Below are 25940 nucleotides of genomic sequence, written 5' to 3'. Positions count from 1 at the left end.
ATATATAAAAATATATATATATATAAATAAATATATATATATATATATATATATATATATATATATATATATATATATATATATATATATATATATATATATATATATATATATATATATATATATATATATATATATATATATATATATATATATATATATATATATATATATATATATATATATATATATATATATATATATATATATATATATATATATATATATATATATATATATATTATATATATATATATATATATATATATATATATATATATATATATATATATATATATATATACATTTATTCATGTTTTAATCTTTAATTTAACTTTAACTCAGTAAAAACCACTATTTCTTAAAATCTATTGTGACACGTATTTCCATGCATTCCTCCTATTAAAGAGGGTAGAAGCTGTTCCTTATTTTTCACATGTGGTGTTATTTCTTAATATCTATTGTGACACGTGTCGAAACACGTGTCACAATAGATATTAATAAATAGTATTATTAACTCAGTGAAACTTAAATTTAAAATGGATAGATTTTACCACAAAGTGACTGCTGAATCAATGAATGAAAATATTTTTATTATTTTTTGACATCTCATCGAAGATGAAGAAGAATATGGAAGTCTGGGCATTTACTTGGCTGACGACTGTCGTAGGTTGGTTTAAGTGATTACTTTACACACGTGTAACATTTACCAATTCTACCCATTATTGACAACCACACTACTCAAATTCTTGGAAATTTTATATATATACGAACCAATTTTGAAACATTGTTCTTGAATCACTAGAACTTCACTTAAGACATCTATTGGCGAGATGAAAATAAGCTTTTTATTGAGCAGAAACTCTTTAATTTGCCTGTGAGGTCCGAATCCTCTATTGTAATCACATACATGAGAAACGCTAGAAAATATCTTTTAATTTTTTTTTAATTTTAGCCTATGACGGTCGTAAGCCCCGTAAATACACTGACTTCCATATTCTTCTTCATCTTTGATGAGATGTCAAAAAATAATAAAATATTACTGTGTTTTAAAATCTATCTTGACACATATTTAGATCCATTCAACAATTTTATTATGGGGTATTTTAAAATAATTTTGAATGCATCGAAATACGTGTCACAATAGATTTCAGGAAATATCAGTATTTAAATACCAACTAACTTCTAAATAATATTAATATTAATTTCCAATACTTTGATGAGATGTCAAGAAATAATATGACAATATTTGTATTGCAGACTTACTGCTTGGACAAGCAGGTTGCCGACTCGGCGTGCTCGGCCACGGCCTACCTGGGCGGTGTGAAGGCCAACTACGGCACCATCGGGGTCACCGGCGCCGTGACGCGGAAGGACTGTGCTGCATCAGCCGGCCCCGAGAACCACGTGCACTCAATCGCCAGCTGGGCGCAAAAAGCCGGCAAGGCCACGGGTATGGTCTTTTGTTCAATCATCCAAATGATTTTTTTAAATAAAACGCTAGACACGCACCATTGGTCTGTTGATACATGCACCAAAGTGTAACCTACCTAAACCATGATCAAAAAAGACCATGGTCGTCTTCTTCCTATATTAAAAATTCTTCTGAAAAAAATACGTTTTATAAAACTTTATAAAATAAAACAAATTTGTTTTAACCACTTTTTTATTGTAAGTAAACTTTAACCTATCGGTTTCGACAAGAACCTTGTCATCATCATTGCTACGCTATGCATAATAAAAATAACATTTAGGATTTTTACAAAGTTTTTGGTAAGGGAATGTAATTAATTATGAGTATTTTGATGTTTTAGAATTTAATAAACCTTGATGATGACAAGGTTCATGTCGAAACCGGTAGGTTAAAGTGTACTTATAATAAAAAAGTAGTTAAAACAAAGTTGTTTAATTTTATAAAGTTTATAAAATGTGCCACAAAGTATCTGCGGAAATCATTCAAGAAACGTTTTATTATTTTACTTTGTTCAATTATCAATGTTTTTCTTTGATTAAAACTGAACTTAGTGCATCTTAGGTCTTAAGTGCATGTTGACCTGTAATTCTTAATACATGTTGGTTCTCTGGTTGACTAAAAACGCGTGTGATCAATTTGAATTCAAGCATGAAAGCTAAATTTTGTACTAATTTTCTTAACATAGTTCATAGTCTGTCAGGAAACCTAGATGCTTCTGTATCAGATCCGGAAATACGGTTAGGAGAGTCCGCCATCGTGATGTAATGGTTAACGTGTTTAGCTACCGTAGTGGAGGTCCCGGGTTCGATTCCTAAGAGGGTCAAAATAAATTTGAATGATTTTTCAATCTAATATTAATTTAATATGACCCTGGACTGGTCTAAAGCAGAAGGCTGATCGCCTTTCCTTCGTGTATTTAATGATCAAGATAACACTGCTTTTGTACGATGCAGTCCCCTATGCATCGTTGGATGCGGATAAGGGTTAGAAGAAGAGTTTTTCCTTTAAAAAGTTCACATATCGCTCACTCCTTTCAAGAACGTTATAAATCAAAAAACTTGATTTTTCAGGAGAACCTTTTTAAAGTTTAAAAATATAATACAATGTATTAAAAATAAATATCAAGCCACTTATTGAACTTTTTACTATGCAACAGATCTTTTTAGGTAAAACCTGAAGATTATTTCTCCATTTGAAAAATATTTAGGTTATTAAAAAAAATTAAACAATACCTTTTCTTCAAAATGCAAAACAACACTTTCTGCCCTGTAGCGGGTAAATATTAAGTTTAAAATATGCTACTTTTGCTGGGACACAGTACATTTTCTGGGCATTTCGAAAACATGCACAACTGAAAATTGACGATTTTTGATGTATGACGTTCTTGAAAGGAGTGATCGATATGTGTTTTTTAGGGGACAGAGCCTGAAAAAAGATTTCATATTCTTTCATATAAAAATAACGGTAGATGTTTTATCTCAAGTTAGAATATTTATGATATCGATATATCATCCGATATAATGATCCAGTTTCTGATATAAACTAACTAACTAACTAACTAGCCATCACGCCGCTTCTCCGAAGGGGTAGGCAGAGAGAATAGAACGCCACACCACTCTGTCTTTGCAAACATTCTTCGCCTCTTCCACGTTCATGCATCTCCTCATACATACCCGGCGATTATTACGACTCCTAACCTGACCACTTTCAAGTATTTGGCATACCTGATCGTGCCACGTTTTTCTCGGCCTTCCTCTGCTCCTTTTTCCAAAAACCTTCGCCTCATAAATTTGTTTAACTGTTCTTTCCTCAATCATTCGTTCTACATGTCCAAACCATCTCAACACACCTTTCTTAATTTTATCAATAATGTTTATCTCAGCTTTGCATTCCTTCCTTATTTCACTATTCAATCTATCATACATCGCTTTCTTCTAAGAGATCGCATTTCGACTGCATTCAGTCTGCTTTCATCCTTCTTTTGCCAACTCCATGTTTCACTTCCATACATTAGGGTTGGAACCAGGACTCCGTTTCAGTTACTGATATAATATAATAAATAATATTTTTAACAGGAATAGTGACTACAACCAGAGTGACCCACGCATCGCCTTCGGGAACCTACGGGCACACGTCTGAGAGAGACTGGGAGGCAGATAGTGACATCATCAAGGCAGGAGCAGATCCGAGCGTCTGTCCAGATCTTGCAAAGCAGCTTATCTTTGGAGACGTTGGAAAGAATTTCAAGGTTTGCCATATATTTTCTTAATGCCCTTTCTATGCCAAATTTTCAAAAGCCTTAGCCTTTTTTTGAAAATTTATTTTACCTGAGCGTCTGCTACCAGGGAGTCAAAATGAATATGTGTAATTGTTGACCGTAATATTTAGTTTATATTACCCGGCATTAGTACCTGAAGCGCAGGGCTGATAACCTTTCCTTTGTGTATTGGATCATATTTACTCCTCCACAAAACACACTCTGCAAAAAAAGGTTCTAAATATGTAAAAATTGTTATTTAAATAAATGTATACAAATAATAATAAAAAATGTATATAAAATTTCTTTATTGAAAAACAATTTTTATTAAGTATATATTGAGCATTATTTTCTTAGACTTTTTGCCATTTTTCGGGTAGATTCATAATTCCATCGGTTTAGAAGTTCTGTGTTTTATTACAGTTATCTTGTGATTTTTGATAATTATACTTATCACGATGAATTCTGATTAGTTTTTTTTTTCTAAATAATATTTTTCGGTACTTTTAGGTGATTCTCGGTGGGGGTAGAAAGAACTTCCTCCCTAATACTACCATTGACAGAGATGGAGAACCCGGTGTCAGGTACTATATATTATTTTTATCCGATATATGTATGTAGGATTAAAATATATTATATATTGTATGTAATGTATAAAATTTAGGAATTCAAAATAACGTATTGACATGTAAGTATTTTGGCTATTAGACTTTATGACTCCCCAGTATGCAGAATTTGTATGGAGGATAACGAAACGCCAATCCACATTCTCTATAATTGTGACGCACTCGCTCGCAAACGAAGTCACATCCTTGGAGGATCTCTAGTCGTGAGTTACATGACTCACGTAGGTCTTGGGAGTAAGCTGTAATACAGAGGGAGGTCACAATAGACCTAATATGGTCGCGGTGACATAAGGGATGCAACATCCCTTGACCTCAAAAAAAAGTATTTCGGCTCATCACAGGCCGTGAAGAGCCGTTATACATATAATTTTAAAAATGTAAAAAATTGTATGTATGTACCAAAAATAAAATATAAATAAAAATAAATAGACAGTAATAGACGATACGTAGACAATAATTTTAAATATAATTCTCGTATTGTAAAGCTTTGTGATCCTCTGGCTCTAGTGAATACTTTATAAAAGTTGTCCTTTATATTGCTTCAAAGATTATTTACTCTTAGTTGTTGGAATCCATTTTAAGATATTAAATAAAATTATGGACCATATTATAAAAACAAATCCGAAAATCGTACAAAACCTGCAATATTCCATAATAATAATAATAAATGTACCCGGCTATAAACAAAATATATTATATTTATATACCATACATAATCAAAGGGATAGTATGTAGTGAATTGATATATAACCATATTAAATATGAAATAATATAGATGGATAATCATAGTAGAGCAATAGACTAGTAAAAAGCGTAAAAATGGTCCAGTGCACGACTATGATGATACTCGCTTCAACCACTATGAAGGGTTGATGTTCCCAAACGTGTATGGTTAGTTTTTTTTCTTTTCTTTTGTGTATATTATGTTTTAAGTGACCATACGTCCCGTTTTGAACGGGACAGTCCCGTTTTTACATAGCCTGTCCCAATATAAAACAACTTTTTTTTTCTTCATTTTTATAAAATTTATTCCTCTTATTTTCTTTATCAATTCCTTTCTTTTTAATAATACATAAAAACTATGAAAAAATACGTATTTTCTTGAATATCCATACTATAAGGTTAAAATTGGTAAATGTCCCGTTTTGGGGACAAAAATAAATGGTCAGTTTAATTATGTTATAATATTTCAAAATAATAATTTAAAATGTGTGTTAAAAGAGCTCTGGCAAGAAAACAAAAAAAGTGGCCTTGTTGTTTTCTTCAAAAAATCTTCCTCTTCTTCTTACGTCTTTATAGATCCGTGAATCTGTCTGTTTCGTTTTCCGTCTCTTGTGACGTAGACTGCCAGCTGTAACGCCATCGTCTTGGAGGTCTTCCGTTTGGGTTCTCATGAAGAGCAATTCGGGCCAGTCTACTTTCTTACATTCTATTGACATGGGCATTTCAGAATCATCTTCGCTGTCTTCTCCATCTGACTATATCCTCCGTACCACACATTCATATTTCCGTGTTCCTTATTTGGTCTCTTAACATGTTTCCGGTTATGCACCTCAGTACCTTTATTTTCGGTATTCTTAGAAGAGATTTGATTTTCTTTATGTCTGCTCTGGTCTCTATTCCATATGTGGCAATCGGTCATACACGTGTTTTGTATATTTTTACGCAAACTATAAATGTACGTACGTTTTTTTCACAAAAAAATTAAATTCTGAATAAAAAATAAGATTTACAACGAGAGGTATATTTCAGGCAAGATGGAGTGGACCTGACATCTGTGTGGCAGAAGGAAAAGTCTTCTCGCGGAATATCGTCAGCCTATGTGCAAGACAGGAATACTTTGATCGGAGCCTCACAGATGGCAGACGCTATCCTGGGACTCTTCGACTCCGACCACATGCAGTACCACCTAGAATCGGACTCAGCGAAGCACCCAACCTTAGCCGAGATGACAACCATCGCCATACAGATGCTAGCCAAGGAGGAAAAGGGATTTTTCCTTTTCGTTGAAGGTAAAAATTAAAATTAAATAACGCACATAAAAAATATGTAGCACAAAGGTTTGAAGAAAAACTGGTTTTTACTAAGTAAAACATAATTTTTTTATTTGAAGATAAGTACCCACACAATAACATGAAATCATGTTATATTGTATAACTCACAATATTTTGTGTATGTCCAAACAAATTCTTACTTACTTAGGAGTTATTTACATGTTATTGTAAAAAAAAATATTGATATAACAACATAGGTGAAGAGAATATGAATGTCTGGGCATTTACGGGGCCTACGACCCCTAACAGGATGGTTTAGGTGATCTCTTTATACACTGTGTAACATTTATCATTATACCCATGATTGACGACCTAACGACTCATTTTTTTTGGAACGCTTATAATATATATGTGTATATATGAATGTATGTTCATCGGTTTTTATAACGTACATCATAATATATAAAACAAAAACTTTTATTTTTATTTTTATTTTGACGTACGGTTCAGACATTTTGGTAGTTAATCGCTACCTTGTCGACTATTTATTTATGTTTTTTTTATACTTTTTCATTCAACATTCACCATTTTGCCCATGATTAACAACCACACTCATCAAATTTCGGAACTTATATTTATGCTACAATTGACACCTTCTTAGACATGTTACTTATTCGGCACCATCTTTGTTTGAGTTTGATAAAAAAAATTGTCATATCGTACTCTGTTTTGATATTTTTCATTGACCTTTTGCAAACCTAATGTTTTTTCATAAAACACTGTTTATATTGTAAAATGCTTTTATTCATCTCCTCAGGTGGTAGGATAGACCATGCTCACCACGACAACTTGGCCAGAAAGGCTCTGGACGAAACCATCGAGTTCTCTGAAGCCATCAAGTCCGCAATGTCCATCGTCGACAAAGACACCCTCGTGGTGGTCACTGCCGACCACGCGCACACCATGTCCTATGCTGGCTATGCCAAGAGAGGCTCCGACATCCTCGGATTCGGTGGAATGGGTACAGATGGACTCCCTTACACGACTCTCGCATACGCCAACGGACCCAGCTACAAGCCTGAGAAAGGAGGAAGATATAACTTATCCAAAGATGACACACGTAAGTCTTCTTCCTAGCTGTTTCTCAACTTATCGTCTTTGTAAACTGTTAGGGTCAGCTCTCCTTGTCCATTGTTGGTCCGTCTATCATATACAACGTTGCCTGGGTCATGCAGAGGCGTACATTATATATAGGCAGAAAAGCAGTGCCTATCCTAGATTACTTGTGTTCCATATAGAAGCTCGACCAGTGCCTACTTTGCCTTATCCTTATCCAACCCTACTCGGCTGTCCAAATTTAAAACACAGTAAGGGACATTTTTTTGTAGTACGTTTTTTTTTGCATTTTTGGACTAAATAGATTTTACTTAGTCCAAAAATGCAAAAAAACGTACTGCAAAAAAAATGTCCCTTACTGTGTTTTAAATTTGGACAGCCGTACTGCCTACCCTAAAAGTAAAGTCATTCCTTTGAATCGTGTTATCTTTCTGTAGCATCCATGAATTTTTTGGTCTTCCTCTAGACTCTAGATACACGTAAGTCAGGTCAAAAAAATGTTTGTTGCATTCTAGATAAAATACTGAAACATTGTTTTTAACCAATTGATGAATTTTGAAAAAAAAATATTATTAATTAAAGTTTTTTCAGCATATTTTTATGTGTTTCTAGATTTTGTAAATTGTTCCTTATTTACCCTTTGAATGAGACTGAGTGTAATGACTTGTGTGTGTTAATCAAAAGAGTTGTTTGCAAGGTTTTTATTTGCTTTTACTGATTTCAATGCACCATTCACTCTGTTCCTAGCATTCACTCTCCTTCCCATATCTTTATCAATCTTTTTGTTTCAGATCACCTCAATTACACATTCCCTGCTCCAGTTCCTCTAGAGTCGGAGACTCATGGTGGAGAAGACGTGGAAGTCTTCGCCCATGGACCATGGTCACACCTCTTCACAGGACTATACGAACAAAACGTGATTCCTCACACCATGGCCTTCGCAGCCTGCATCGGTCCAGGACTTACAGCCTGTTCTCTCAACTAAAAAAATCTTTTTTCATTTCCATTCATTACTTCACTCTAGTCGTAATTACTGATAGTGATGGGATTGATAACTGAGGTGTCAAAATAATCAATAAAATAAAATCAAAATTACATACTGTACCATTCGAATATTGATCGAATACCCGTATTGATTACTTCCATTCGATTCATATTATCACTAGCTCTAATAGCTGCCATTACACGTACGCATAAAATGACTCTTAATGTTGTTCGTGTGATTTCACATAGGTACGAAAAATAACATATTAAGTCGTTAGTAGAACGCATTGTGAAAGGTGGTCTGAAAATTTCTTAGTCTGCTTTGAAACTTAAAATACTTTTTGTATGAATTGTTCACAACTTTGAAATTTAAAAAAATGGTGATCAAGCATGAGTAGAATAGTGAATGTTATATGACGTTTAAAAATATCACTTAAAACAGCCAACGACAAATCGTAACATCTGTAAATACCAAGACATCTTTTTTTTAAGGAATAACCCGCAAAGCGTCTATTTTAGATGCTTGTCTGCAGGTAGGATAGTAAGGATAGGGAAGGTAAATGTGAAAAATACATCACAAACACCCAGACCAATTGAAAATAAATCTTTCTTGAATTCATTTTTCAATTGGCGGGAATCGAACCCGCGACGCCAGTTTCGCAGTCGAGCGTCTACCCAACTACGTCACGGTGACTGTCAAATCAGAATTTAAATATGTAAATATATAAGTCATGGTTTTTGAAAGAGATCAACGTAGAACTGGTTTAAAATACTATTACAAAGGTAAAAATTTGCAACAGGTAGATGATTTCGTTAATTTGGGAAGTATGTTTTCCATGGATGGAAAGATCGATAAAGATATAGAAAGAGAGTGAATGCTAGGGAACGGAGTGAATGGTGCACTGAAATGTGTATGTGTGTGTGCATAAATAAGTCGCGATCTTTCATACAGTTTACCTATACATACAGTGCGTTGGCGATTACATAAATCGCGCGGTAAAGCGCTTACGTGTAAAGGCAGCTAATATTGTTAAAACATCGCCCAGTTTATCATAATAAAAAATTGTGAATAACTTTGTCAATACCTCGTTAAAGATTGTGTATTTTTTACATTATTTTTTTTTGTTCCCCATATCTAAAATGTCATTCTTTACCATGGAATATGTTTTTTCAAGTATTCTTTTTGTACATAATTAAGTAGTATTTTACAAATAAAAAGATAAAATTATTATTATTTTAGGTGTCAATGATTTCACTACAAATAAAAGAAAATAAGAAAAGTTTTCATTTTATTTTACATATTCCTTCCCTATATGAAACTTCAAATCACAAATTTATTTATTTATTTTATTTATTCGGGAATTGTTTACAGCTTACATATAAAAATTATATAATAAACCATAGTTACATTAACAATAATTAACATTACATTACATTATCAAAAAATAATTTCGTTAAAAAAAAGCCAATTAAACAATTCCACATTTATGTTATAAAACTATTAAAAAAACATTCTGAGATTAAACAAAAAAGGGTATTATATAAAATAATAGATTTAGCAGGAAGGAGAAGGAAAGGAGAGGAATTAATAAGGGTGGTTAAAGGATTTTTTTTTTCTAGGTAAGATGTTTTAAAATATATTTATAAATATACATACATACATATGTATACATACGCATACATACACACATACATACATATATATATACCTACATATACACATATACATACATATACATATTCATTAAACACATACATATACATATTCAGAAAAAAAAATTAAAATTAATAACTAGGTTGACGTCGCCCACCTTATCAAGCTGATATACCCTGGGAATATTAGAAAGAGGGGTAGGGAGATGAAAGAAAATTCAGCACAAAAAATATACTTAAATTGATTTAATTAAAAATATAAAAATTATACGAAAGTGACTTTAACTTAAACTAATCTTATTCACTATCTTAAATTAGCTTAAATTTAATTAATCCTATCTTAAATTAAACTTATTCTAACCTTTGGTGGAAAAGATGCGCCGTGGGATGCTGGGGTGGCCGTGATCCTTTGTGAAAAAGCTGCGCCGTTGGATGCTGGGATGAGGTTCTTCTTAGATTAGGTTATACTAGTGGGTAAATATAATATTTAAACTAACTATCCCTAGTTTCGGGTGGTTCAGTAACTCCCGGCGCTACGCATAAGTCGTATACAGATTTATTTCCTCTGTCTACCCAAAATGCTCCTTGCCTTCCGATTTGCATTTGGACTTTAAATCCTATTCCTAATAAATGTATCCGGAGATCTTTCTTTATCTCATTTTCCCAAGCATCTATTTCTCTCTCTTCGTTCTCCCCTTGCTCACGCAACGCGCCGTTTCTAGTTAGAGGCATATTTTTGTTTGTTTACGGTCACGTTAATCTATCAATAAAAAAATTCGAATAACCTAACACCACACCTGTAGTATTGTATTAAAACAAGAGAGAGCAAAAAAATATATGTAAATGTGCATTTAAAATTAATTTGACAAAAAAAAACATATGCATAAAATGTGTAAATATTTACTTTCTTTATCTTCTACAATCTCCTACCCCTTTCTCAAGGTAATCAGCTTAAAATGGGACTGTCAATAAAAAAAATATGTATTCCTATACATATAAATTTTTTTGTAAGTTTTCTCAGGGTCGCGAACCTCGAAATTTACAATATTTCGATGGCCGACACGTTTTGGGCGCCAATTGACGTCGCCCACCTTTTCAAGCTGATATACCCTGGGAATATTAGAAAGAGGGGTAGGGAGATGAAAGAAAATTCAGCACAAAAAATATACTTAAATTGATTTAATTAAAAATATAAAAATTATACGAAAGTGACTTTAACTTAAACTAATCTTATTCACTATCTTAAATTAGCTTAAATTTAATTAATCCTATCTTAAATTAAACTTATTCTAACCTTTGGTGGAAAAGATGCGCCGTGGGATGCTGGGGTGGCCGTGATCCTTTGTGAAAAAGCTGCGCCGTTGGATGCTGGGATGAGGTTCTTCTTATGACGGGGCGCCGTGCGATGATTCTTGCTTCTTATCTTTTTCTTCTCCTAGTAGAGCTTCAGCTCTTAATTTGAGGCTTATGACCCGGCGTGGGTCTGCTTTTGATACTCCGGATGAGTAACTCCCTTTTTTTCTATCTTCTCTCTCCCTGCGTAGAGCTCCCGCTCTTCTCCTCACTTAAGTCTTAAAACCTGGTGTAGGTATGCTCCTTCTAACTGATTTCTCCCGACTGCTCGATCCCCCTGATCTCTCCCGACTGCTCCTTCCAACTCCTCGATCCCACTGATTTCCCGAAAATAGTGCTCCTTCCAACTGATTTGCTCTTATTTCCCGAATGCTTCTTCCAACTCTTCTTCTTCTCTGTGTCTTCTGACTGACCAGCCGTCCGACTGGTCGATCTCCTCTTACGACTTACTCCCTCCAACTGATCCTTCCAATTGTTGGCTTCCAAGTCACTATTCCGACCAACTGCCGGCTTCCAAGTCCCGGCTTCCAAGTGCTGGCGTCCAAGTCATTATTCCGACCAGTCCGACTGGTCGGTCTTTCCTTTTACGACTGATTCCTCCCAACTGATCTTTCCAACTGTTGGCTTCCAAGAGCCCCGACTTCCAAGTCCGACTTCCAAGTCCTCCGGCTTCCAAGTGATCGATCCCACTGATTTCTTCCCGTTATATTCGGTTTCTCTCCTTGAAGATCACGCCCTCGAAACCATTTTTCATTGGTTGACGGTGCGCTTGTATCCACCCCCAAAATTTTCAACGTCTAGACATCAATTAGCAAACTTTTAATTTTATTTGCGCTATATAATAATAAAGAATCATCGGCAAATATCTTAAATCCCTTTTTTACAAAGGCCAGCGGGTTGGCGACAGTTTTTTTATGATTCAAACCTTTTAACTACATTTTAGTTTTATGACAGGTAAATTATAAAAGGTCGGAGCCATAAAAAATATTTGCGTGCACAGAAAAAAATTTTACCTAAGACTAATTAAATTAAACGATTGATAATTGATTATTTTTGCCAGGCTAGAGGAGAAACGTGTTTTCACCACGTCAAGGTTATTGGTGGAGAGTAAACAGAGTATGACAGCTTTCTACTAACCTCTTTTTTATTATAGCTATGCTTTTTCCGATCTAATAGGGTTTTAAATAAAAATATCATAAATTAATTTAAAAATATGCACAACCATAAAATCTTCAAGTAACAATAATCTAAAACTAATCCATGGTACCTACACTGCTCTCCATAAAAGAAACACTTCTTGAATTACTATTTAACATAATAAAATCTCAGATGGTTGGTAGTGTTTTTCGTTTAAGGGTGTACTCTCGAATATACAATTCAGTACGCGACCAGCTGCGCAAAAAGCCACAACGTATTTCCGAGCACATTTTTTTGAAATTTTTGTAAAAAAAAATCATTTTATTTTTACTTCTTACCTTTCAATAACTCTTTTCTTTTCGAAATCAAGTATTTATCTCGAAGAAAAACTTTCATCTAAATGATACTTATTTTTCAATACATAAACGGTGTTTTAAGCAAAAAATTTCAATTGCGATACCTGAATTGTTATCTGGTTTTAAAGAAAATTACGGACCATCGATTATCCCGCCTTATGGAACAAATTTCGATATTCTTCTTTTTCTGACCCTTTTCAGCCACTGATAGTATACAGAGTGCATCATCGAGTTGACTGCGGTGTTAACTTAATAGTTAATCATTCAATTTCTTTTTCTTTTTTTTGCTTTTGCACATTAAAAATGAAAATACCACATGTTACAAACTATTCTGCAAAATCCACAGTGTTACAAAGACGCCACGTTGCAAGGCCGCCCTAATACGGTGAGACACGTTATGTATTATAGATAACACCAAAGTATCATGGTATTTTATTTAGTTGGGCGTTATATTACTTTTGTTTGTAACGTTGACCGAACAGACGGCCGTTGACCGTTTCGCTGTCACTCAACATCACGATACCCTATAATAACGTGTCACGTATATTGACAATCTGCGACTCGAGGGAAGACTAATCAGGACGCGAAAAATTAATATTTTCCAAAAATGATTTACACACTTGTTTTCATCGTACACATAATAACATTTTAGTTTCATACTAGCATTTATAACTCCGCCATTGCTGGTCCCGGCTCCCTACATATTAATATAAACAAATGCTCATTGAAATCGAACGTTATCGAAGCTTAGGAATACAATACATAAATGGAAAAGACTAAAGCAAGAAAAAAGTGGAAGAAAAAAAATGTATTTCGAAACTTAATCAAACAAGGATTGACTTCTGGAATATTGAATTTGCATCGTAGAACAGAAGAGATCGGGAGATAATAATAGATTTCAACAAAATTGACTTCTACGGAGTTTTGGAAACCTAAAAGGATATACAGAGCAGACACAGCGAGAACCAAATGTCTTCTAAGAACTTTAAAAATGAGGACATTGAGGTGCATAACCGGAAACACGTTAAGAGACCGAACAAGGAACACTGAAAACACAAATCCGAAACATGAGTATTAGGGAGGATAAAGTGGAAGACAGTGAAGACGATATTGGAATGCCCATATCAATAGAATACAAGAAAATAGACCGGGTCTGAATTGCTCCTGAGTTAAATAAATTTAAGTGATTTTTTTCACTCTAATATTTGTTCAATATTACCGTGGACTGATACCTGAAGCGGAGGGCTGATCACCTTTCCTTCGTGTGTTAAGGATCAAGATAACACCGCGTTTATATGATGAAGTGCCCTTTGCACCATTGGGGAGCGGATAAGGGTTTAAAGAAGAATATATGTTTATTTATATGTATATATATATATATATATATATATATATATATATACATATATATATATATATACATATATATATATATATATATATACATATATATATATATATATATATATATATATATATATATATATATATATATATATATATATATATATATATATATATATATATATAAGTCTAAAAATCGTTACTATACCTCCCATTTGCGACTTACAGTTTGTCGAAGCAATTACTAGTATACACAGTATATTTTACTATCTTTCTATGCTTATAATGTTGCACAACATAGCCATGGGTCGGTTCAATTTTAAATTAACTATTTTATATTTCAAAATAAACATTATCTATTAAAATACGTGCATGGCCATATATCAGCTCTATTTTGATTCCATTGGGTTCTACGAGACCAATCTCAAAGCTGGTGATACATAGTTAAGTATACAAATGTTAGGCAAGATGGTTTATACGTAGTTTATAAGTAAACACATATCCTATGTAAACTCACAAGTTGAATCATAGAACTTAAATCATACACCTTAGTAACTTCATTGCTAACTTAGAATCATTGAATTGTATTAACTCATGCCTTTAACGAGATAGCAAGTCTGGATTATCTCCAATAACAGGAGTAATTCTCATATTATTTTTTGACATCTCATCAAAGATGAAGAAGAAAATGGAAGTCTGGGCATTTACGGGGCTGACGACCGTCATAGGCTGGTTTAAGTGATCACTTTACACACGTGTAACATTCACCAATTCTACCCATTATTGACAACCACACTACTCAAATTCTTAGAAGTTCTATATATATGAACCAATTTAGAAACCTTGTTCTTGAATCACTAGAACTTCACTAGACACATCTATTGGTGAGATGTAAAGAAGCTTTTTATTAAGCAGAAACTCTTATATTAGTATGTGAGAATGACTCCTGTTATTGGAGATAATCCAGATTTTGTGAACAAGTATTTGGACACACTCAAAATGTTGTAAATAAATTATCTGAGATAGCAAGTGTTTTTGCCTAAATTTCTTCCCTCAATAAATTACATAAAATAACTTTAATAACTTCAAACGTAAAAAGCAAAAAGCAAAAAATAGCATTAAACACAAAAGGCAAACCCACTCACAAGTAGGAATACGATATAAAACTCTTTTTGCTTAGAATTTTTCCCTCAAGAATTACAGAATAAGGTAACAACTATGTAATTTTCCCACATTTATTTTCTTTGACCAGCAAACGGGTCTCGTCGTAACCGACATCATCAGACTGGTAAATCTCAAGAATTACATAAAATTATAGTAATTTTAAATATAAAAAGCAAACCCACTCACAAGGAGGATTAGACATTAAAATTGTTTTTGCCTAGATTTTTTTACTCAAGAATTGCATGAAATTATAGTTATCTTAATTGCAAAGAGTAAACCCACTTACAAGTAGTAGAAAGATATAAAACTTGTTTTGACCAGAATTTTACACTCAATAATAACTTAAAATGTAGTAACCTTAATCATGAAATGCAAACCCACTCACAATCAGGAAAAGGCTTAAAACTGTTTTTGTCTAGAATTTTTCACTCAAGATTTACATGAAATTATTGTAACTTTAATCATAAAGAGCAAGCCTTATAAAATTGGAGCCCAAGTAGGGACATGATAAACGGTGTTGCATAAGCCGTAACTAGTTTTAATAGTCACTTTGACTGTAGGTAATTCCAACAAAACATAAATATATATATATATATATATATATATATATATATATATATATATATATATATATATATATATATATATATATATTATATATATATATATATATATATATATATATATATATATATATATATATATATATATATATATATATATATATATATATATATATATATATATATATATATATATATATTAATTAAAATTACAGTGTCGGGTTGTGGTCCCATCCCATGGTTAGTGTCGCGGACTCTTAAGACAGAGTTTCTCGATTCAAACACACTCTACCACAATTTGATACCCATTTCTAATAATAAGCTGCTTAGGCTCACAGAATTAGTATGAAATTTAAATATTTATGTAAATAATAAAAAGCACAAATAATTATCTTTAAAAAAAAATAATACTGACTCTCTTCAGTGAATATTGCTCTTTAGCAAACAGCCCGCCACTGTACATATATTTTATAAAGAAAATAATAAAATAAATAAATGTAATATTCTAGAAAAACAAAAAAAATGGACCACTGTACTTTGTATTTTACGAAACTTTTAAGATTTTATGGCCAAAGGAACCACACACCGAACCATTGTCCAAAATGAAACCTTTTTTTTATGTGTTTCCAGGAAAATTTTGTGAGCAGTTTTTCCCGTTTTTTTGTTGATTTTTTTAAATTAATAAAATACCTTTTATTGTGACAATAAACAATGGTGCATACAAAATAAAAAAGCATTAAAATCGAGTTTGACAACGTCAACATTCCATTCAACTCAGTGCCGATTATTGTTGATTATACACGTGGCATAAAATTAATCATCCAATTTTGTTATTATAATAATTTTTTACTAAATTTAAAAATGAGTGATGAAAATGTGTATTTACTTTATTTTCAATTATTTTTGTTAGAAAAATTACCGTTTATAAAAATATTAAGCCATAAAACGCAAAACTGCAGCCCGTTCATAGAACAGCAATTGGATGTTTTTCCTCATAGTTATCTAATGTCCACCCTTATAATCTATTACGCTAATGTTGTGTTAGCGATTATAATTCAACGATTAAATTGCTCGGGGGTAGAACACACCCTCAACAATGCCGGCGGCCCCTCAATCGACCCTTTTGACAACAAACGTAAAAAAAATCCTTATAAGTTTTCAACGTTTTAAAATATATCCGCAAAAAAAAAATTAGTGAAAATGGTCTGAATAGAAATACTGATAGAACTTATAAGAAAGTCCGTTATGTAAAAAAAGGTTTAAAATAATTTAAACACTTTTTATTTGAAACTATGAATACGGTATATAGATTTTTTTTTTAATAAACAAAACAAAATTATATTTATTGTCTTCAGACCAAGTTTTGTTTGGACTTTTGAAGTTATGATATATAATTTGTGATTAATTTTTTTACCCTTTTTAAAAATGGAAGTCTGGGGCATTTACAGGGCTTACGACCGTCATAAGCTGGTTTGAGTGATCACTTTACATTCACTAAATCTTCAAGTATTTGGACACACACTTAAAATGTTGTTTTTGCGATTATCATGGCCGCTAAAATTGTTTGCATGCGGCGACACTTGAATTTATGCATGAATAATATTAACAGGTCGTTATTTTTTTCACAGCTGCAGCTAGCTGACGTGATTTGTTGTCCGTTATATCGAAGTTTTATTGTACCTTGAATCTGGCAAGTAAAAATAGGATGAGGGTATTAATAAATAAATAAATAAATAAAACCGATTTATATTATCCACTGACACTTCGTGATGGAATTGCATTTTAATATATTATTAGATTAAAACCAATATTTTTAGCTTTCCCACTTTATTTTTATTTGACCAGCGACCGGGTTTCGTCGTTACCGACATCATCGATAATATAAATCGTTCATCGATACGTCATCGATACATCATCGATAATATAAATCACCAGTCTGATGATGTCGGTAACGACGAAACCCGGTCGCTGGTCAAATAAAAATAAAGTGGAAAAGCTAAATATATTGGATTTAATCTAATAATATATTAAATAAAACAGTATAATTTATTTTTGAAGCAGTAACATTGTTATTTTACAATTTATAATTGAAATGTAACTTTGTTTTAAAATCACTATAAATATTTTACTATAACTTAATTATAATGTCTACCGGTTTCGAAGGTAACGGCTTCTTTATCAAGACTGATTTATACCATTATTATTAATCAGTATTGTACTAATAGTATTTTGCTAAAAGTCCGTTATTAAATATGTTTCCAATCACTCATCATCCCTGATCCCTTTTGACTGTGACTGCCAATCAACACAAAAAAATAAAACCATTTGAGATCTACCTAAGCTACTTTCCCTTACCGTTAAAATATTTTGAATATTGTTTAGTAGATAGTGTTTTTTGTCCGCCTCCGTAGTGTAATGGTCAGCACGCTCGGCTACCGTTCTGGAGGTCCCGGGTTCGATTCTCAAGGGGGGTAAAAATAAATATAAGTGATTTTTTCACTGTAATATTTATTCAATATGGACTGGTACCTGAAGCGGAGGGCTGACCACCTTTCCTTCATAAGTAAAACGATCATGATAACACAGTTTATAAGACACAGTGCGACAGACACGTTTATAAGGGTTTTATATATATATATATATATATATATATATATATATATATATATATATATATATATATATATATATATATATATATATATATATATATATATATATATATATATATATATATATATATATATATATATATATATATATATATGTATATATATATAGATAGTGTTTTAGTATTAATTAGTCTTGATAAAGAAGCGGTTAGCTTCGAAACCGGTAGACATTATAATTAAGTTAATAATAAAAAACCCTGATCCGCACCCAAATGGTGCATAGGGCACTGCGTCATATAACGCAGTGTTATCTTGATCGTTTTTACACATGAAGGAAAGGTGATCAGCCCTCCGCTTCAGGTACCAGTCCAGGGTAATATTGAATAAATATTACAGTGGAAAATCACTTATATTTATTTGAACCCCCCTGGGAATCGAACCCGGGACCTTCAGAACGGTAGCCGAGCGTGCTGACCATTACACTACGGAGGCACTAATTAAGTTATAATAAAATATTTATAGTGATTTTAAAACAAAGTTACATTTTAGTTATAAATAAAAACGATTGTGAAACGGGCTCGAGACATTCACACGGTGCCTTCAAAGTTTGTCGACGGAGTATAAATTTCCCGATAAACGGGAGAAGTGGGTGGTAATGTGTAGGGGATGAGGAGTATGGGGTAAGGAGCAGGGGGTAAGGTGCAGGGGGTAAGAAGGTCGTTGAAGTAATCAGCTTGCATATTGTTGCCGCAACAACCTTCACTATTTCTAAAGTTTTCGACTTTCAATATCCGGCAATGTTTCGACACTAAATCCTTCCTGGTACATTTCAGATAACGGTCTCAGCCCGAATATCCGGCACTTTTTTAAAAATATTTTTGGGTCATATGTATCAGATGTATGTTTTCTAGGATTTTTTTATTTTATGAAGAAATAACCTGCAAAGCGTCTATTTTAGACGCTTGTCTGCAGGTAAAATGTGAAAAATACATTTTAAAATCCCGGACCAATTAAAAAATAAATCTTTCTCTAATTCATTTTGCAATTGGCGGGAATCGAACCCACGACGCCAGTATCGCAGTCGAGCGTCTACCCAACTACGCCGCGGCACCTGTATAAAAACATACGTACATTCATTTGAATATACCGTAACACGGCGAAACAACTGTCACTCATTTTATTTTTATGTGTATTTTTGACAATAAAATACAATTTAGTAGACTAAAAAATCAGATTGATTTTAACATTTAATATATAAAATAATTAATTTTATTAATTGATTCCACAGTCACTTTGTGGTAAAATCAATCCACTTTAAATTAAAGTTTTACTTAGTAAATACCACTTTTTCTTAAAATCCACTGTGACACGTGTTTTAATACATTCCGCATCATTTTCATGCGGTGTTTTATAATGTTTGAAATATATATTTAAATATAATGTTTGTTAAGTAAAACTTAAATTAAAAATAAAATAAATGCATATGTTTGCATACTATACTGATAATTTATCAACTGGTCAAGACAAGTGTCGAAAAAATGTTATTTCTTCAGTCAAATTGAAAAACAAATTGATAAAATGGGCACAAATATGTCTCAACACTGGTGGCAGCCACATAATGCACTGAATTATGAGGCAAGTTGAGGTTGTTAATAGAAGCAGAGGAAAACTTGGTATAAAGTAGTTAGATCAGGAGTCTGAATAATCAGTAGGTACGTATGATAAGACGCATGAAAATGGAAGAGGTAAAGATTGTTTGCAAAGACATATTGGTGTGGCATTCTATTCTCTCTGCCTACTATGGGGAAGCAGCGTGATGGTAAGTTAGTTAGTTAATTAGTTTATGTACATACATATAACGTCTGTATTAATTTATTTTAAGTAGATACACCCCCACTTCTGTAAAGGCCATGGGTTCGAATCCCATAGAGATCAAAATAAACATAATTTGATATGTTGTAATTATCATCCTAGACTTAGCGCCTAAAATCGATTAGATTGTGAAATTACACATCCTTGAAATGTATGCATTATTTTTTTTCTTTTCCACTTAAACAGGGTAAGTCACAGCTATACTTGACCGGGTACAGCTAGTATATAATGCAATTCTTATTTTTTCTAACCCTTATCCGCACCCAGTGGTGCATAGGGTACTGCATCGTATTGACGCAGTTTTATCTTGTTCGTACTTATATGAAGGCAAGGTGACCATTCCTGCGCTTCAGGGACCAGTCCAGAGTAATATTCAATAAATATTAAAGTATTATTTTTTGACATCTCATCAAAGATGAAGAAATATGGAAGTCTGGGCATTTACGGGGCTGACGACCGTCATAGGCTGGTTGTGTAAAGTGTGTAAAGTGATCACTTTAAAATTCATCTGTAATTGTAGATAATCCAGATTTTGTGAACAAGTATTTGGACACACTCGAAATGTTGTAAATATTAAAGTGTAAAATGACTTCTATTTATTTTTTTAACCACACCTGGGAATCGAACCCGGGACCTTCAGCACACTTTTCCTATTACACCACGGAGCGGCATATTTTCATTTCTTTACATCTTAGAAATGTGTTTTTTTTCTTTTCCATTAACCAGAGTGAGCCACAGCTACTTGTGGCCAGCTAGTGTATTATGCAATACGTATCGGTAACTAATACTCCAAGGACCTTCTCGAGTGTTATTCTGAGTAAAATAATATATATTTGTATATAACAATGGTTAATACATTCCGTTAGCCGTATATTTCAAAAACAAAAGATTCCTTATAGTATCGTATTACAAGCAATCGTCTTTATGTCGAGGTTGACTCTAAAATCGAGTGATAAAATTTGAAAAATGATATCAAACAATTGTTGGGTAATATATCAAAAATAAAACACGGTTATTGGATTGAATTCTATCCATTTTTAATGAATGTTTTACTTGATAAATACCACTTTTTCTTAAAACCTACTGTGACAGATTTATTTATTTATTTTCATAATACATATATACATTCAATATACATATTTATTTCATATACACATTTATTATACGTATTACGGCTCTTTAGGCATGGCCTGTGTTGAGCCGAATACTAACATGGTAATACAATTTTTTTTTTTTTTTTTTTTTTTAATAATACAAAAATACAAAAACAATTTATAGTTTAAGGTTATTCAATGTGATAATTATACCTGGACTTTAATTAATTCACTTTCTACCTTGTCCCTTCCAATGTTAAGAACCATCGACGGACACTGTTCTTAAAGACCTGATCACTCCTGGAAATCTTAATGGTTTCGATGCATTCCGCATCATTTTTAAACACCGTATTCACTTGTCACAGTATATTTTAAGAAATAGTGGTATTTACTACGTAAAACATTAATTAAAAATGGATAAATTTTACCACAAAGTGACTGGCGAATCAGTTGATGAAAGGATTGCAATATACTCATATTTACATACTTATATATGATAATACGTGACGCGTTTCGTCTTATTAAGACATTATCAACCACTGTGTTTAATTATGTCTTAATAAGACGAAACGCGTCACAAATTATCATATATGTATATATATATATATATATATATATATATATATATATATATATATATATATATATATATATATATATATATATATATATATATATATATATATATATATATATATATATATATATATATATATATATATATATATATATATATATATATATATATATATATATATATATATATATATATATATATATATATATATATATATATATATATATATATATATATATATATATATATATAAATATAAATATATTAATAAAAGTACAATTCAATCCAATAACCGTGTTTAATTTTTAATACAGTTTCGAACAGATTAATTGAAACAAAACTTTATTTCGTATTTTCAACACCCTCTAAAAAATAATTTTGGGGGTGTTTCTCGTATTATGGACTAAGGCCGCTTGTTTAAGAGACTGAGATGATCAATAACGAGAAGTATCACCCAATTCTACCAGAGATACAAAAACGAAGTTCAAATGGTAATGGAGTATTTCAGCAGGATTTCAGCCCCTGCCACAAATCCAAAATAAACATAAAATTTTTCACACAAAAACAATGAACAGTGTTGGACTGGTCAAGAATTTAGCCAGACATAAATCTTATTGAAAATCTATCGGCAATCTCTAAGAATCAGCAATCTGTAAGAATCGACTCTCCAAAATTGATTGCATTACGGTAGAAAAGCTCATTTTGTTCATAACTCAGGTATGGTTTCTAGACGAAAAAATGGTATCCACGTGCCAAAACCTTATATAATAGATGCCAAGAAGAGTAAAATCTTTGATTGAGCTCAAATGAGATCATATTAAAAATTAATTTGTGATATAACTAAAAAATAAAAGATTTTACATAACTTTGTAAGAAAATATAACAAAAAAATGTTTCAAATAATGTGTTCTATACTACCATATCGCTCACTCCTTTCAAGAACGTCATAAATCAAAAAACTTGATTTTTCAAGAGAACGTTTTTAAAGTTTTAAATTATAATACAATGTATTAAAAATAAATATCAAGCCACTTATTGAACGTTTTACTGTGCAACAAATATTTTCAGGTAAAACCTGAAGGTTTTTTCTCCATTTAAAAAATATTTATTGTATTTAAAAATATCATTAAACAATACCTTTTCTTCTAAATGCAAAAACAACACTTTCTGCCCTGTAGCGGGTAAATATTAAATTAAAAATATGCCTCTTTTTCTGGGATACAGTACATTTTCTGGGCATTCCGAAAACATGCATAACTGAAAATTGACGATTTTTGATTTATGACGTTCTTGAAAGGAGTGAGCAATATATATTAAGTTGTTATTAGTTGAGTATTTCCGCAGTGGGAATCCTGTACGTATTATACTTAATCTCGATATTTTATCCCTCCACCATGAATGAATCGCTACCCTTATATTAAAATCTCCAAGTTAATATTTCATTAACCACCCTGTGGCCAAATTTCTTGAATTCCTTATAATATTATCTTTATTTTTCCATAAATCAAAGTTATATCTTTAGTAAAATCGTTCATTTGCCTTCAATACGAGGTTTGGGTCTTTTTTCCAGAATAAATTCACGACGCGTATCTCTTTTATATAACCGCCATTAAGTATGATATACACGATCATATTTCCATACAAATTAAATCATATTTATTTGGAGTGTATTATAGATATAAATGGGAATCTACAACATTTTGAGTGTGTCCAAATACTCGTTAACAAATCTGGATTATCTCCAATTATAGAAGTAATTTTTTAATTAAAAAATAACTCCTATAATTGGAGATAATCCAGAACGTGAACAAGTTGTTGGACACACTCAAAACGTTGTAAATAAACTGGCCAAATTATAAGCAAAATTAATAAAAATGAAGATGATATTTTCTGGCGTTTCTCATGTATGTAATTATAATCCAGGATTCGGAATACCGTTCAACAGATAGCGCTGCTATTGCCTAAATAAAAGCCGTTCGAAAAATATTTTTTTTTATCTTTGACAGGTAAAAATACGAGCATATTTTAATGCAGCGTTGTGCTAATTTTTAATATTTATATATATATATATATATATATATATATATATATATATATATATATATATATATATATATATATATATATATATATATATATATATAATATATATATATATATATTTATACATATGTATATATTTATATATATACATATATATATATATATATATATATATATATATATATATATATATATATATATATATATATATATATACATATATATATATATTTGTGTGTGTGGGTGTGAGTGTGTATATATTATATATGTTTCCGGATGTACAATTAGGCCCTTTTATGTCATATCAGTTAGGGGAAAGGAGAGTTATTTACAGGATCATTAGGTAAGTATTGAGTGATAATTTGAGGAAACGTAATCCCCGTATGTTATAATGAAATGTTATACTGATTAGCGGGACCCCCTCGAGCGCTGCCAATGCAGGTTAGTTTGTGGGCTGCTATTACTACAGTTGGCACCGCAAAGCAGCTCAGTGTAAACAAACTCCATTTTCTGTATGTGCTTAGTAACCAATATAGGACCTAAACCATTAATATCCTGCTCGAAGGCAATGAACACTCCAATATCAAACTAAATAAGTCTTTGGTGAAATCATTCAAGTAAAAAAAAAGGTTTTTTTTTAACCACATTTTTAATATATATTTATATATATAAATATATATATATATATATATATATATATATATATATATATATATATATTATATATATATATATATATATATATATATATATATATATTTATATATATTTATATAGCTTCTATTTTATGTAGATGTCTGCATTTGTCTGCAGGTAGGATAGTAAGGACAGGGCATCACATAATATTTTCCAAGAAATAATACTTAGGGTTCTTTAGGTTCCAAATATCCAAAAAATTTAAAACTGACGTTGGCGTGACCATAATTTCATTAAAATGTAATTATTGTAAAATTTTTCCGATATAAAAATAAATATCCAATTCTTGTTTAAGAGCACTCAATTCATGGACGTAAATACGACTAGTTTCTAGAACTAGAGAAATTCTCATTAACAGGTGAGAATACAAACTTTTTTTTAATATGTAATTATAATTTGGATAATTTTTATAGAGCCATTTTCGTAAAATACTATCTCAAGAGCGCTTATAATGACTTAAATAATAATTAAACTATGATTTTATAACTAAAGTATTTATTTTCGTAAATTGATTCGACAGTCACTTTGCAGTAAATTCTATCCATTTTAATTTTAGTTTTACTTAAATTATACCTGGTATTTACTAAGTAAATCTTTAATCAAAAATACAGTTTTTATTTTTACCTGTTGATGGGAACACCTCGACGGCCCCTACGTAAAGTACTCTATCTACAAATTTGTTACTTTACAGGAGAGAGCTTAGAAATTTTTGTCCGCCTCCGTAGTGTAATGGTCAGCACGCTCGGCTACCGTTCTGGAGGTCCCGGGTTCGATTTCCAAGGGGGGTAAAATAAATATAAGTGATTTTTTCACTGTAATATTTATTCAATATTACCATGGACTGGTACCTGAAGCGGAGGGCTGATCACCCTTCCTTCATGTGTAAACGATCAAGATAACACTGCGTTTATATGACACAGTGCCCTATGCACCATTGGGGTGCGGATAAAGGTTTTATTATTATTATTATTAGTTTGTTTATATTTGTAGATAACGGTCTGTTGATAACATACACCAAATATCTC

General features: G+C 31.7%; 1 protein-coding gene across 1 annotated transcript in view; it reads left to right on the top strand.

The window, feature by feature from the left end:
• Positions 1-8881, top strand: part of LOC148308022 (membrane-bound alkaline phosphatase-like) — a 30682-nt gene extending 21801 nt beyond the window's left edge. The window contains exons 3-8 of the mRNA XM_088262506.1: positions 1261-1453; positions 3550-3722; positions 4242-4315; positions 6110-6369; positions 7169-7471; positions 8259-8881. Of these exons, the coding sequence (XP_088118632.1) occupies positions 1261-1453; positions 3550-3722; positions 4242-4315; positions 6110-6369; positions 7169-7471; positions 8259-8452 (1197 nt within the window). The 3' untranslated portion in view covers positions 8453-8881. The remainder of the gene's footprint in view (positions 1-1260; positions 1454-3549; positions 3723-4241; positions 4316-6109; positions 6370-7168; positions 7472-8258) is intronic.
• Positions 8882-25940: the final 17059 nt, after the last annotated feature.

This window comes from Brachycentrus maculatus, unplaced genomic scaffold (genome assembly GCF_059751285.1).
Source record: "Brachycentrus maculatus isolate JH-2025_06_01 unplaced genomic scaffold, ASM5975128v1 h1tg000180l, whole genome shotgun sequence".
Classification (NCBI taxonomy): domain Eukaryota; kingdom Metazoa; phylum Arthropoda; class Insecta; order Trichoptera; family Brachycentridae; genus Brachycentrus; species Brachycentrus maculatus.
Note: the sequence above shows the minus strand (reverse complement) of the source record. Positions and strands in the feature narration are given on the sequence as shown.